The sequence below is a fragment of the Phascolarctos cinereus genome, unplaced genomic scaffold (genome assembly GCF_003287225.1).
Source record: "Phascolarctos cinereus isolate Bilbo 61053 unplaced genomic scaffold, phaCin_HiC Scaffold_5;HRSCAF=322, whole genome shotgun sequence".
NCBI classification, from domain to species: domain Eukaryota; kingdom Metazoa; phylum Chordata; class Mammalia; order Diprotodontia; family Phascolarctidae; genus Phascolarctos; species Phascolarctos cinereus.
In genome coordinates this window covers 348,503,685-348,518,313 of record NW_027555958.1, presented here as the reverse complement: position 1 = coordinate 348,518,313, position 14,629 = coordinate 348,503,685, and the positions used below count along the sequence as shown (strand labels likewise).

The 14,629-nt window shown below is 38.6% G+C and overlaps 1 protein-coding gene across 1 annotated transcript in view; it reads right to left on the bottom strand.

Moving 5' to 3' along the window:
* Positions 1 to 14,629, bottom strand: part of CATSPERE (catsper channel auxiliary subunit epsilon) — a 177,575-nt gene that overhangs the window by 27,661 nt on the left and 135,285 nt on the right. The window contains exons 12-15 of the mRNA XM_020982097.2: positions 11,748 to 11,806; positions 9,944 to 10,019; positions 5,309 to 5,361; positions 1,267 to 1,317 (exon numbers count right to left, since the gene is read on the bottom strand). Coding sequence (XP_020837756.2) covers positions 1,267 to 1,317; positions 5,309 to 5,361; positions 9,944 to 10,019; positions 11,748 to 11,806 — 239 coding nt within the window. The remainder of the gene's footprint in view (positions 1 to 1,266; positions 1,318 to 5,308; positions 5,362 to 9,943; positions 10,020 to 11,747; positions 11,807 to 14,629) is intronic.

Here is a 14,629-nt window from a genome sequence, read left to right as displayed (position 1 = left end):
ACCAGCCCTATGTCCATCCAACTGCATATCACATTCTGGCCAGTAAGGCATTCTTCATCCACTCTGTTTTTCCTGTGTGTATAGTTAGTCAAATAGGTTAGATTTGGAGTCCAGAAAATCCAAGTTTGAATCCTGCCTCAGACACTTATTAGCTATATGACTTTCACCTCTCTAAGCTTCAGTTTCCCTCTCAGTAAAATGGGGACAATAATAACTCCTGCTACAAAGAGTTGTTGTGATCATCAAACGAGGTAATGTGTGTAAAGTGCTTTACAAACTTTAAAGTGATCTGTAAGTACTATTGTGAAATAATTTAATCACATTTTTATTTATGCCTTTTAAGTTTCTACATCATCCTAATTTGTGAATACATGATTTTCTCTGTAACAGAAAATGAATAACTGAAAACTGAGGTAAGACAGAAGTGTTTCATTCTCATTGTGCTTATTTTCTTTGCCAAGGAGAATGACCTTTGTATTGGACCTCAAAGAACAAAAATGGCTATTGTAACATTAACATGCTCACCCTTTACTATAAACTGGCCTACTTGCTACTTCTGATAAGACAGAATTCGATTTCCCCTGTGCCTCTTGCACAAGAGGTGCCCTGTACAAAGAATGAATTCCTTTCTAAACTTTCCCTCTTAGAATCTCCAGCTTCTTTCAAGACTCAGCTCCAGAGCTACTGGAGGTCTGTCCCAATTCCCCCCAATTGCTAGTGCCCTCTCTTGGAAATTACTGTGTAATTACTTTGTATATGTCTGTGTTTACTTCTCTGTGTACATGTTATTTTTCCTCAGTAGACTGTAATTTTCCTGAGGATGGTGACTGTTTCATTTATGTCTTTGTATCCTTAGTGCCTAGCACAATGCCTGGTATGTAGTAGGGATAAGGATTAGATCTGTGATTTCATTGGCACTGAGAATTGTTGGAAGAGGAAAAACACTCTACCAATGCATGTTGGGACCTTTTCTGCAAATTAGAGATAGTGGTCTGGGACTCTGAGATTAAGGGACTTGCCCAGGATTACATAAACAGTATGTGTCAGACAGAGGGTTTTCCTGGATCTAAGACCAGTTCTCTAACCACAATGCCATGCTGTCTCTTGAATAAGTTAGTGAATTAGAATGTTTTATACTTAGGAAAGCTGTTGTTAAATCTGAATCGTTTCTCCCCAGTGAATGTTCTTTGACCACAAATATTGAATAAGCAGTACCCTTATTAATACAGAATTCTGCTACTTTGATATTATTAAAATATTTCTTACTTTTCAATGACATAAGTAGCATTTTTACCCTGACATAGGTTTTCCTTATATCTGTGAAAAAAAATGGAAGAGTATCAATAAAAACAAATATCATAGAGTGATATATTTTTATATTTATAAGATAATATTTAGACTATTTAATGGTGTATGAACACAACCTAAAGTTTCTCCTACCTTTGCATTTGTTCATGTGGTTTTATCTGCCTGGAATCCATTCCATTCCCCTTCCACTTTTATCAGAGTCAGAATAAACATTTATTAAGTGCCTACTATGTGCTAGGCGCTGTGTTAAGTGCTGGGTTATAAAGGCGTAAGATAGTCCCTGCCCACAAGGAGCTTACAAACTAATGGAGAAAGGCAACACATAAATACAAGCTGAAAAGATGGGTTTGGGAGAATAAAGAAGTAGGAAAGTGGGAAGGAGGATGATAAAGTCTTGCAGCCAGGGTTAGAAATGATCTGAGGAGGTGTGAGTTACCAGGCTGAATTCATTTTGCAAAATGATGAGTTTCTGGAGATCATGCAATACAGCAGATTAGCCGACAAAGATTTTGCCAAAATCTGGGCCATTCTTCAAAGCCCATCTCAAATGTCAACTTTTTAAAGGAAGCCTTTTCTAATTTCCCCAGCCAGGTAGGATCTCTCTTTCCTTTGTACCCTCATATTTTCTGTGCCTCTTTTATGGAACTTAACATTCTGACTTAACTTATTATTATGTTCTTGTCCTATCACCTTTTCTAGACTGTAAGTTCCTAAAGTGCAAAGACAGTGTAGCAATTAATCATCATGGAAGACCTGACATGTTCTAGCTCAGAATTTTGCTGTGGGCATTCAAGAAATACTTTTTGAATTGAATTTAATCCTTGTTAAATATCTGACAAAGTCAAGTAAAATTGTTTGAACCATTTTGTAGCTATACTTATTCTTTTTTTAGATGGACTTATTCTTTCTTCTAGATTTTAGTGATTGAAAGCAGAAGACCTGCTTTTTAGACCATCTCTTAGACAAACCCATTTCACTGATGTCCAAGTTATGCTAATTCTGCTTGTTCTGGCTGTCTTCAGAAAGCTCAGTGGGAGTGCTGATCGCTACTACAATCCAGGCACCTAATTTCAACTCTTCTAGTCAAACTGATTAAGCAGTAATGTATACTGATTGAACTGCTACAGAGTTTTGAAACTAGATTTGGAAGGTCTCAGAGAGGTAATAGGTTCCCTCTCCTTGGAAGTAGAGCCTGGATGATCACTTTTAAGGCATGTGATAGTGTGATTCCTTTCATATATGAATTGGACAAGGTGGTGTCTTGGAGTCTTTTCTCACTTGGGAATTCTATGATTCTGTGGACGTGTAACCATTATGGAGGAGTCACTTCCTGCCTCCGTTGGTCATTGAACCACTTGAAGGGAAGGGAAGGTAATTTTAGGGTCTCCTAGGAGTCCAGATTGACTTTTGGAGGGTTTAACCCAATGAAGATCTCCCTTGAAGCCAATAGAACCCCAACAAATGCTCTCTTCCTTAAGAAAGTTGGACTAATTGGGACTTAAAACTACTAGGTAGAATAAGAATTCTCTTTTGGATAAAGGACTCTTAGATTCACCCCAATTTGAACATAGAACAAGACTCCCTGAGAAAGAATACTGGCTGTTTCTTCCTATCATCTTTCTCTTTCACTTCTCTCTCCATGTTTCACGTCATCTCTATGGGCATTTGGATTATACTGTGGGTGGTGTTAAGGAGTTTGACATCATCCTGGGCCCAAAGCTATATATTTGGAAAAGCAAAAGGCTAATGTATATTCCCTTGAAGATATGTTATAGTTAACTTTACCTGATTGTTGGAAGAATGACTGTTAAAATTCACTATTGAAGAGATTGATTCATTGGTTGATGAATTCAAGAGTTCTTAATCTGGGGTTCATGACTTAACTTTTTTTTTGAAAATTGTATTTCAATATAATTTGTTTTTTTGGGGTAATCCTATGAATTTTGTTTTGCACATTCAAAAACCTTTTTGACTTTACCAGATTGCTAAGAGAGTTAAAGAAAAGGTTAAGAAGAAAAGAATTGATGAATGACAGTTTACTTAATTTTGTATAAGACTATGTGCTTTCATAAATGTGATAACTGATGGTTTTATTGTTTAGGGGGAAAAGGTCTTAAGAGATAAATGTATTTAATATTATTTAGATACATTTACACAGTCTGAGACTGATTCTCCCCCTTTTCTCTGTCTTTTACCCAAACTCTCCACATAGGGAAGCCAGTGGTATAGTAGGCTAGAATGGCCTTTTTTGGAAATACTCATTTACCCTAAACTTGGACTATCTTTTACAATACAGCATTGCTGGAGTATACAGCATCATACAGAAGTGTAAACTTGGCTAGGCAATATTACCAAGGGAAAAGATGGATCAGGGAGTTGGAAAACCAGGGATTCCCTTGGTCAAGTAATGGAGGTCTGATATTTCTAGAAAAGAGATACTAACCACTCCATAGAGAGCAAAGAAAGAAGAAAAGGAATTATACATACAAAAATATTAACTGTAGCTCTTTTTTTGTAGTAGCCCAAAACTAAAGGGATAGCCTCCTATTGAGGAAAGCATAAACAAAATATGGTATATGAATGTAATAGAACATAATTTTTCCATAAGAAATTATGAAATTGAAAATTTGGAGGAAAATGGAAAGACCACTATGAACAATGAAAAAAACTAGGAAAACAATTTATATAGTGACAATATTGTAGAGAAAAAATGCCTTTGAAAAACTTTAGATTTCTGATCAACACAATGATGAACCAGGAGTCCAGAAGAATACACCACCACTCACCTCCTGACAGAGTGTTGATGGACTTAAAATGTAGAATGAGGCATACATTTTGGACATGGCTAATGTGGGAATTTGCTTTGAATATTTGTTATGAAGGTTTTCTGATCCTTTATTGCTCAGTGGAGGGACCAGAAGGAGAGGGATAATAAATGCTTGGAAAAACAAACAAATAAAAAAAGAGGTATAAATAATTTTGTTAGCCAGTGACCTTTAATTAAGGGATATTTTGATCATATTTGGGCTAAAATAATTTTGAGCAGAGAATTCAGAAAAGACAGATGGTTATCTCACCACCACTCCCCTGGAAGGGGGGATATTGGGTAAGGAGTCTTTTCACCTGGTTCACAGAAGGTACTTAATAAATGATTAGTGATTTGATTTGCTGACTTGTGCACTGTGGTGCTGTAAGAGAGATAGGAGGGGAATGATAATTTGTTTCATTAAGAAACAGGAAATAGAGAAAAGCTTTGATCAGCTAAGAAGGAAGGAGAACTCATACGTCACCTTAATAATTCAATACTTCAAACACCTGTAACTTTATTGGTATGTCTATTCTTGCTACTGACATAGTCCCCAGCTCCTCTGTGATTTGGAAAATGGTCTTCAAGAGTTATTGTACCAAATACCTCATCGCCTTGTATCCAAATTGGTGATAATTCTCTCTGAACTAATCTGGTCCTTGGATAACAGATATATTGCCATACCAGGCCCATATACTGAAAGTTGTTGTTGTTTTCCAGTTTCCTAGGTTCTTACAGAGTTTATGAAGGCATAGTTTTCAAAAACATACAATCAGATCTTTACATCATTAGTAGACAGAAGGGTAGGGCGGTTTTTTTTTTAAAAGGCAATTGGGGGTTAAGTGATTTGCCCAGGGTTACACAGCTAGTAAGTGTCAAGTGTTTGGTCTGAGGTCAAATTTAAACTCAGGTCCTCCTAACTTCAGGGCCGGTGCTCTATCCACTGCACCACCTAGCTGCCCCAAAGACTAGTGCTTTTAATGAAGGCTTGACTTAATAGCAAAGCAAGTTTAGTATTTAATCTCTTTCAAAACTCAAACTAATTGAAACAGTAATTGAATAATGACGTCAAGTTAATTTGAATTCAAATAGAGATTTACTAATCATTTGGTTAAAACTACTACTAATTATCATTCATTTTCACCAATGAGTTGTAAATCCAGAGGAAGACAAACACAATTAAAATAAACTTACCCTTTGAGTTCAAGATATCTTTGTGAAGAACAGCCAACAAATACATGAACTGCCTGTAATAAAGTAATTTAAATGGTGAGATCAGTGGGTATGATTCAGTTTACTTTGAAAAATCTACAGCTAGGGAGCAATACATTTTTGAAAATAACAGTATTTATTATCCTCTTAAAACTATGATTCTGCAACAATGTACTGATATTGGTTCTCCTAACTTTTCAGCCCCTCTAATTTTGCTGCTTTTTCCAATTTCCACCCACTTAGTGTAGGTGCCTCCTAAGACTTAATCCCTAGATTCTCTGTTCTTGTCTTTCTACATTTGCTGTAAAAGAGGACACACCTTCCCTTGGTTTCAACGTTCACTTCTTTCACATTGATTCTCAAACTGACATTTCAATCTCTAACTTCTGTTTTAGGCTCCAGTTTTATGTTTCCACCAGAATGTTCTGCAGTTTCTTCAAACTTAACATGTTATGTCAGTTTATAAGTATTTTTATTAAGCACCTATCCTGTGCCAGGCCCTGTGCCATGGGCTGCAGATGCAAAAAGAAGCAAAAGACAGTTCCTGCCTTGAAGGAGCTCACAATCTTACATGGAAGACAGCAAGGAAAACAAATGTACAAAAAGGCTACATATCAGATAAATAGGAAATAATTAAAAGAGGGAAGGCACTAGAATTAAGAACGGTTGGGAAAGCCTTAGAGTAGAAGATGGGATTTTAATTGGACTTGAAGGGAGCCAGGGAAGCCAGGAAGCAGAGATGAAAAGGGGGAATATTGCAGGTGAGGGAAGAGTCAGAGAAAATGCTCTGAGCAGAGAGATAGAATGTCTTGTATAAGGAACAGCAAGGAGGCAACAAAAGCACCCCACTGAAGAGTACGTGGTGGAGGGTAAGGTGTAAGGAGATTGAAAAGGTAGGAGTGGAGGTGCTAGCTTAGGAAAGGCTTTGAACACCAAACAGGATTTTGTATTTGACCCTGGAAGTGATAGGGAGTCACTGGAGCTGGGAGTAACATGGTTGGCCCTGGGCCTTAGGAAAATGTTGGGCAGGTGAATGGGGGATGGGTTACACTGAGGAGAGTTTTGAGGCAGGCAGACCCACCAATTGGGGGCTACTGTGATTGTCCAAGTGTGAGGTGATTCGGGCCCACACCAGGGTGGTGGCACTATCAGAGGAGAGAAGTGGGTGTTTTCAAGAGAAATTATAAAGGTGAAATCCATAGGCCTTGTCAACAGATTGGATAAGTGTTGTGGGGAGAGGTGAGGGATATGAGGAGTCAAAGATGACCCCTAGGTCATGAGCCTGGAGGACCAGGAGAATGGTGGAGAATGTCTGCTGTTCAACCTTATAAGCTTTGTGGAGCAAGGCCTCAGCTAATGAGTCTGTTCCAGCTTTATGCTTTTAGCTAAACAGTGCTGAGCCTGGGTTCAAATCTTAGATTTGACATTAGCACTTTGAAATCTGTCTTCTGACCTCATCACTCAACTGAAACTTTGTTCTCCAAAGTTATCAGTGATCTCCTAATTGCCAAAGACAATGGCCTTGTCTCAGTACTTATTCTTGACCTCTCTGTGTCTGACACTGTTAACTATGCCCCTCTTCCTTGGCATTCCTTCCTCTCTGGTTTTTCCAGATAATCGCTTTTCTGGTTCCCCTTATATTTCACCAACTGTTACTTCTCAGTCATCTGGAATTCTCTCCTCCCTAACTGTGGGTGTACCTCAAGGCTATTTTGTCTCTCTTCTTCTCTTTCAAGTTGGCCTCTTTGTGACCCTATCAGTTTACGTGGGTTCAGTTACAGAACTGGACATATTGAACACCTTGGACTTATTGTACATATTGAATTGGATGTCTTATAGATATCTCAAACTCATATGTCCAAAACAGACTCATATTTTCCCCAAAACCTGTCCTTCCTTTCTTATTTCTGTCAAGGATGTCATCACCCTTCTGATCATTCACATTTGCAGCCTTAGAATCACACTTGTCTTTTCACCTGTCTACACCCAACATATCCATTCAGTTACCAAGTATTTTTAATTCTGCCTCCATGGGACCATTCACAACTACCCCCGTGTCAGGATCTGTACCCTAATTTAAGTCAGCATCCCTCGCCTGGATTATCATAATAGCCTCCTGACTGGTCTACCTTCTTCAAGTCTCTTCTCTTTCTAATACACATTCCACACAGTTACCAAAGTGATATTCAAAAAGCAAAGTCCAACCAATTCACTCCCCTGTTTAAGAAGTTCCACGGCTCCTTATTGCCTCTAAAATTGAATACAGATTCCTTTGTTTGAAGGGGTTGGAAAATCCTTCACAACCTGTCTCCTACCTGCCTTTCCAATCTTATTACAAACAAATTGTCTCTAAGATGCTGTCCCTTCAAATGGCCTTTTAGACGTTGTTCACATGCGGTATGTATCTTTGTCCTCCATGACTTTGCTTGGGCAGTTCTTGTGACCTTCTAAGCTCATCTCAGGTATCTCTGTCTATGTCAGGCCTTTTCTGAGTCCTCTAGTAGTTAATGCATCCCTCTCACATCAACATTTCATTTGTAGTCAGTCAGACAAAAGCATTTCTTAAGCACTTAGTGCAAGGAGGCACAGTAATAAATACTGGGGATATAAAGACTAAAAAAGACAGTCCCTGATCTCAAGGAGCCGATACCCTTCTGGGGGAGGAGACAACATGCAGACGATTATGAGTTATCCAAGATATATACAACATGAATTAGAGGTAATTTCAGAGGGAAGGTATTTGTATATATTTTGCAAATACATATGTGTGCAGAGACTATATACATATGTATAAATTTATAAATATGCACATGTTGTTTTCCTTTGGTAGAATGTAAGATCCATGAGATCAAGGTCTGTTTCCTTTTCATCTCTGTATTTCTAGTCCCTGGCACATAGTTGTGGTTAATTGATGCTTATTGATTGATTGATATTACTTACCTGCATGATTATGAGTGAGTCAATTAACCTCTGTGAACCTCGGTATTTGTAGCTTAAAAGGAGGAATAACATGTGTACCATCCACCTTGTGGACATGAGCTCTGTAATGCCAATTAAATATGTTAGAGCTTCCCTTTTCCACAGGGAAACCAGACGATGGGATAGTGGGACAGCTAACCAAACAAAAAGGAGGACTTCTGATGCCCAGGGCTGTTTGACATACCAGTGATCCTTTGAGAAATAGACTTTAGCTGAACTTGGAAATGTCTGCAACTGCTGAAACTAGTCTTGACCAGCTCAGAGGAAAAAGCAAACATCTTGCTTTCTGACTTGTCCAAAGGGTAGCAATCCTCCTGCTTTCTGATTGTGTTTACAGATAACTTCTTCCTAGACTCCCACTTGCTGCCTGAGTTCCCAAATTATTGTTTCTCTCTTAATTCCCATTTAGCCATAAATACCTCAAAAAAGTTCAAAATACTTCAAATATGTATAAATACCTCACCTTCTTCCCACTTCCCTTTGAACAGATGAGAAATTGTCTCTGTTCTAGCTTGCAAGTTTCTTCTTCTCAGGCAAAAAATGCAGTTTTAATCTTTGTAAACTGTGACCAGTCTCTGGGTCATTCCAGATCTCCCTTTTTGGACCTGGGGTTTCTTTCATTTTAGCAGTTCACAGGGGTATTTATTTTATCAATCTCAATGGGTTCTAATGAGTAAATCACTGTGTGAACCTTAAAATGAGGTATGAGTTATTATTGCTGCTTCCCTTCCCTTGCATATCTCCACTTCCCTTACCTTCATAACCTTCTCAGTTGCTTCTGTTGTATTTCCTCCTGTCAGAGTATGGCTCTCGCTAAGCATGTATGGTTCTTTCTGTCCTCTGTCCAGCACCCCACATGTTTGCTCCAAGACCAATGCAGCCTTGCTGTCAGTGAGAGTCTGCTCATCTATATGTGTCTGGGTGAAGGCAGGAGGGATTTGTAGACCAGTTTTAAGTTAGTTATGGTGCTTAAGGTGGCAGCAGCTGATGAGAATTGACTTCAGGCGAGTCTGGGGAAGACTTACAGGAAAGCAGCTTTGAGACCTCACTTACTTTTCACGGTAGAGGGATTTACCAAAGAAAAGAAAGTACTAACAGGTACAAGTAGAGCTTGAAACTTTGAAAATGAATGAAGTGTTAAAATGACAGAGAAGTGGCCATGGCTGTTAATATCATGCAGTATTGGTCCCTTTGGCCAGGAAATGGCAGACATGGTTGTCAGGAAATAGCAGACATAGTTGGGAATTTCCTTCAATTCAACCAATATTTGTTTGCTCTAGTTTATTCAAACATTCGTTTGGCATTTCTGTAAACTTTTCTATAATTTGTAATTCTACATTGTCTCTATGTATCTTGTAAGAATGATTGGATCGAGTGCCAGCCCTGGAGTCAGGAGGACCTGCCTTCAAATTCAGCCTCAGACACTTACTAGCTGTGTGACCCTGGACAAGTCATTTAACCCTGATTGCTTAAAAAAAATGATTGCATTATCTATTCCACTCAAAAGCAGAATTCCAAATTTATCACTTCTCTTGCACATACAATGGTTGACCAAAAACCCAGTTGAGTCCTAGACAACACCTTGATAAGAGCACATAGATATTGTGAGTTATTAACTTTTATACCTATGAAACTCACCTGACTAGATAATGGGCATGTTCTTGCAAACTGACTGGGTCGCAGTTGAATCATCACATGACCCATGTGTTCCTCTCTAAGAAAGAGTCCATTTAGGTTATCATTAAAACACAGGACTGAAAGTCATCTAGTCAATATCTTTGCCTCTTTGTAAAGGTGTAGACTTCCATACACATGATATGATTAGCCTACTAGGGGAAATCCTAAAGGCCTGGAGGGTAGTAGTGGTGGCAGCGACTGCTCACTGCTACCATTGAGCCAGCTATGGATTGGGGAGGTATTTTAAGTGCTTCTCTCATCACATGATAGCTTATATATTCTAGTTAACTTAACACAGAAGGAAGAGGATCAGAACATCTAGTTGACCCCACTCTAACTCCACCCTAATCCTTTTTGCCCAATAACCCTCTCAGTTCCAATAGTCACTGTTGTTTATTGGATAAACTTGCCATTTCTATTCATGCTTGGCCTTCTCAATATCAAGGTCTGTTTTGTACCTGCTGCTTCTGAAGGTTGAAAATAAGGATATAATCTACAGCCATAGAAGTAACTGGTTGGCTAGGGTTAGGCTACATGGCAGGGTTTGTATGGTATCAGAAAGTCACCAGAGGCTACAAATTGTCTATTAATCACATTATGTCCGGGTCAAAAAAATGTGAAGACCCAAAAGAAAAAAGACTGCAATACTTTTCTTTAAGATTCTTTGTCCTCAGGTGCAGCTAGGTGGTAAAGTGGATAGAGCACCATCCTTGGAGTCAGGAGGACCTGAATTCAAATCCGACCCTCAGACACATGATACTTAATAGCTGTGTAACCGTAGACAAGTCACTTAACCCTGATTGCCTCACCAAAAAAACAAAACAACAAAAAAAGATTCTTCTCTAAAAAATTATAGAAAAAACTGTCCCTCTATATCAAATGTGATTTTTAATGAAGAAATCAATTTATACATCATACATTTTTGTATTTCTAGATTAACCAATAACTTTATATCCTTAAAGATATCAACACCCTCCCCACCAATGTCTCTTTTTAAAAAGTTTTCCTATAATTTCACCATTTGAAGAAATGTCTGATCTAAGTAACCCCAGGTAAATCATCTTTTTTATGTAATTTTTTTGGAGGATTTTTGGTCCAGACTGTTTTTTTCATGACTATAGGAAGCTTAGCCAATCACTCTACCAACTGAGTCTTAAGGACTTTGCAATTTACAGTCTCAGAGGGTTGCCTGGCTCATTGAAAGGATAAAAGATTGGCCTCAGGAGAGCAAGCCAGGACTTGAATTTCGGTAGTCTTGACCTTAAGACCAGCTCTTTCTCCACTATGGCATGTTGCAGCTTGTTCTGTATTCAGTACAAAGTATATATTCAGAAAGATAGACACAACCCTCTAACATTATATGATAAGCTACTTGGGAATGGTGATAAAGATTAGTGGCAGAGTAGGCAGTACTTCCTTGGAGCAGAAGCATAGCTAAGCAAAAAGTAACTTACTTCCCTCGGAGGAAGGCCTACTTTCCAGAAACTGTTAAGTAGGAACTTAGAGATATTTAAACATTCCATAGCTTTGGGGTAAAATCGCCTCCCCCAAATGGTGAACTATATAGTTACTATTTTATTTGAAATTCTAAGGCCAATGTCCTGTTGCATCCCACCTACTCAGTCAAGGCGCCCCTTTGTGCAAATATTACCTAGATCAAATTATGTTTACAGTTAAACATACTATTTATATTTTTAAAATATCATTAAGTTAAGGCTAACAACTACAGCTAGGTTTTTTCTTTTTTTAAATAAATTATACTTACTGGAGTTCTCCATAATTTTTTACACCTTCATAGTCAACTTTTTGGTAAAATGTCACCGTCTAAAAAAGAAGATAATATTCATGAAAGTCAGGTGAGATGTGTACTCTCAAATGGCTTTCTGCTCCTAGTTGCAAAAAATAAGGTAGTGAAGCCTCTGAATATATATGGTGGTCATATTGAAAATTTATTTTTATATAGGTTCAGGAATAATTATACTACTAGTAGTACTATTATCGTTACTACTTCCTCGTTTCTATAGCACATTAAAGTTTAGAAAGCAGTTTGCTCATGACAACCCTGTAACTTAAATGTATTGTGATAATTTCTGAGTCTACATTCCATGAAAGCCCATGGAGAATGTCATATGCCATAAAGTCTGAAAGATTTGTTGGGTATGTGTGTGTTGGGTATGTGTGTCAGAAGTGAAGAGCCAAACAGAAAAAAGAAAAAAAAGTTAATTAGCACACTAAGGAAGACTGCTCAGGCTAGTTTCACTTTTTTTGGGTACAGAGTGGATTTTTATAACTTTTTAGGTTTGCTCAGAGTAAACAGACAATCAGCAGAATTCCAAGGTAGAAAGGAAATGGGGGAAATGTTTAAACTTTGGAATGAAAAGAGTTGAAAAAGATCAGGTGGGACTTAGGTAGGAGTCAGAAAGTGCATTTCACTGTAGAGATAGTAACCTCTAAGATAATAGGTAGATAGTGGAGAGCTGCTCCAAAATGCAGCCGTGCAACCCCTCTGATTGGGTCCACATGCAATTTGTCATGTAAACTCAACTAGGTCCTCACTGTCACTAGACAATCCTTCTATACCTCTCTTATCAACTCACTAGCCTATTTTTTTTTTAGGCAATTAGGGTTAAGTGATTTGCCCAGGGTCACAGAGCTAGTAAGTGTCAAGTGTTTGGTCTGAGGCCGGATTTGAACTCAGGTGCTCCTAACTTCAGGGCCGATACTCTATCCACTGGGCAACCTACCTGCCCCCTCACTATCCTATTTTCCACAGTGATTCTTCCAAACCTTGTTATTCCTACTCAAATGTCCTATGGTTTCTTTACCCCTCACTCTCTCATCTGAGAACCTTGACTCATATTTCATAGAAAAATTTGGGGCCATTCATGGGAACTCTCTCTTCTTCCTCATCTCCTATCATTCAGATGCTTTCTGCTACTATCTCCTCCTTCACTCTTTTCTCATAAGAAGAGGTGGTCTTACCCTTTACCAAGGCAAATTCTTCTACTTGAACAGGTGATGCCATTCCATCATATCTTCTCCAACAGATTTCCCCCTTTGTCATTCCCATACTGTCACTTATCTACAATCTTTCTCTGACCACTGGCTCCTTCCCTACTATTTACAAATAGTAAATAGTTTCCCTCATCCTCAAAAAACCCTAACTTGATTCTTCTATCTTCACTATCATCCTCTATCTCTTCTGCCCTTTGTGGCTAAACTCCTTGAGAATGCTGTCTTCAACATTTTTCTTTCTCTTCTTTCTCTTTTCTCACTCTCTTCTTAATCCTCTATAATCTGGCTTCTGACTACATCATTCCACCTAAACTGCTCTCTCCAAAGTTTCCAGTGATCTCTCTTTTTTCTTTCTTTCTTTTTAACATTCATTTTTAAAAATTTTGAGTTCCAAATCCTTTCCTTTCCTCTAGCCCTTCCCCACTGAGGACACAAGCAATATATCATTTATACATGCAAAGTCATGCAAAATATGATTCCATATTATCCATGTTATAAAAAAGCAAGAAAAATAAGCAAAAAAAAGTTTGCTTCAATTTGTACTCACAGTTCATCAATTGATGGATATAATTTTTCATCATGAGTCCTATGGAATTGTCCTGGATCATTGTATTAATCAGGGTAGCTAAGTCTTTCACAGTTGATCATTGTTACAATAGTGTGTGTGTGTGTGTGTGTGTGTGTGTGTGTGTGTATACATATGTGTGTGTGTTTTTAGGTGATCGATGTGTGTGTTTAAGTGACTTGCCCAGGGTCATACAGCTAGTAAGTGTTAAGTGTCTGAGGCTGGACTTGAACTCAGGTCCTTCTGACTCCAAGGCCAGAGCTCTATTTACCGCGCCACCTAGCTGCCCCTACGGTACTGTTTTTTACTGTGTACGATGTTCTCCTGATTTTTCTCAGTTCACTTTGCATCAGTTCATATCAGTCTTCCCATGCTCTCTTAATTGCCAAATCCAGTGGCCTTTTCTCATCCTCATTCGTCTTTTTTTCCCCATTCTTCTCAATCTTTCTGCAATTTTTGACATCATTGATCATCCTATTCTCCTTGATAACTCTTCTCTCCAGGTTTTTGGGATGCCACTGTACCCTGGTTTTCCCTCTATCAGACCACTCTTTCTCAGTCTCCTTTCCTGGATCCTCATCCAGGTCATGTGCTCTATCCAAAAGAGCTTTGTCTTGGACCCCTTCTATCTCGATGCTATACTTGGTGATCTTATTGATTTAATTACCATCTCTATGCTGATGCTTCCCAATCTATTTATCCTGCCCTAAACTCTTTCCTGAATGGGATGTCCGGTATACATCTTAAACTCAATATGTCCAAAATTTAACTCATTATCTTTTCCCCCTCCAAACTTCTCCAATACTGTCTAGGCCACCACCATTGTCCCAGTCCCCCAGGCTCAAAACCTAGGTGCCATCATCTACTCTTTATTATCTCTCTCACCCTTGTCATTGCCAAGGCCTGTCAATTCACCTTTGCAACATCTCTTGAATATGTCTCCTCCCTCTACTCTGATACTTGCCACCACCCTGATGGAGGTCCTTCATCTCATTCTTGGATTACCGCAGCAGCCTGCTGGTGGGAGCTGCTTGCCTTAAGTCTCTCCCCATTTCAATCCATTCTCT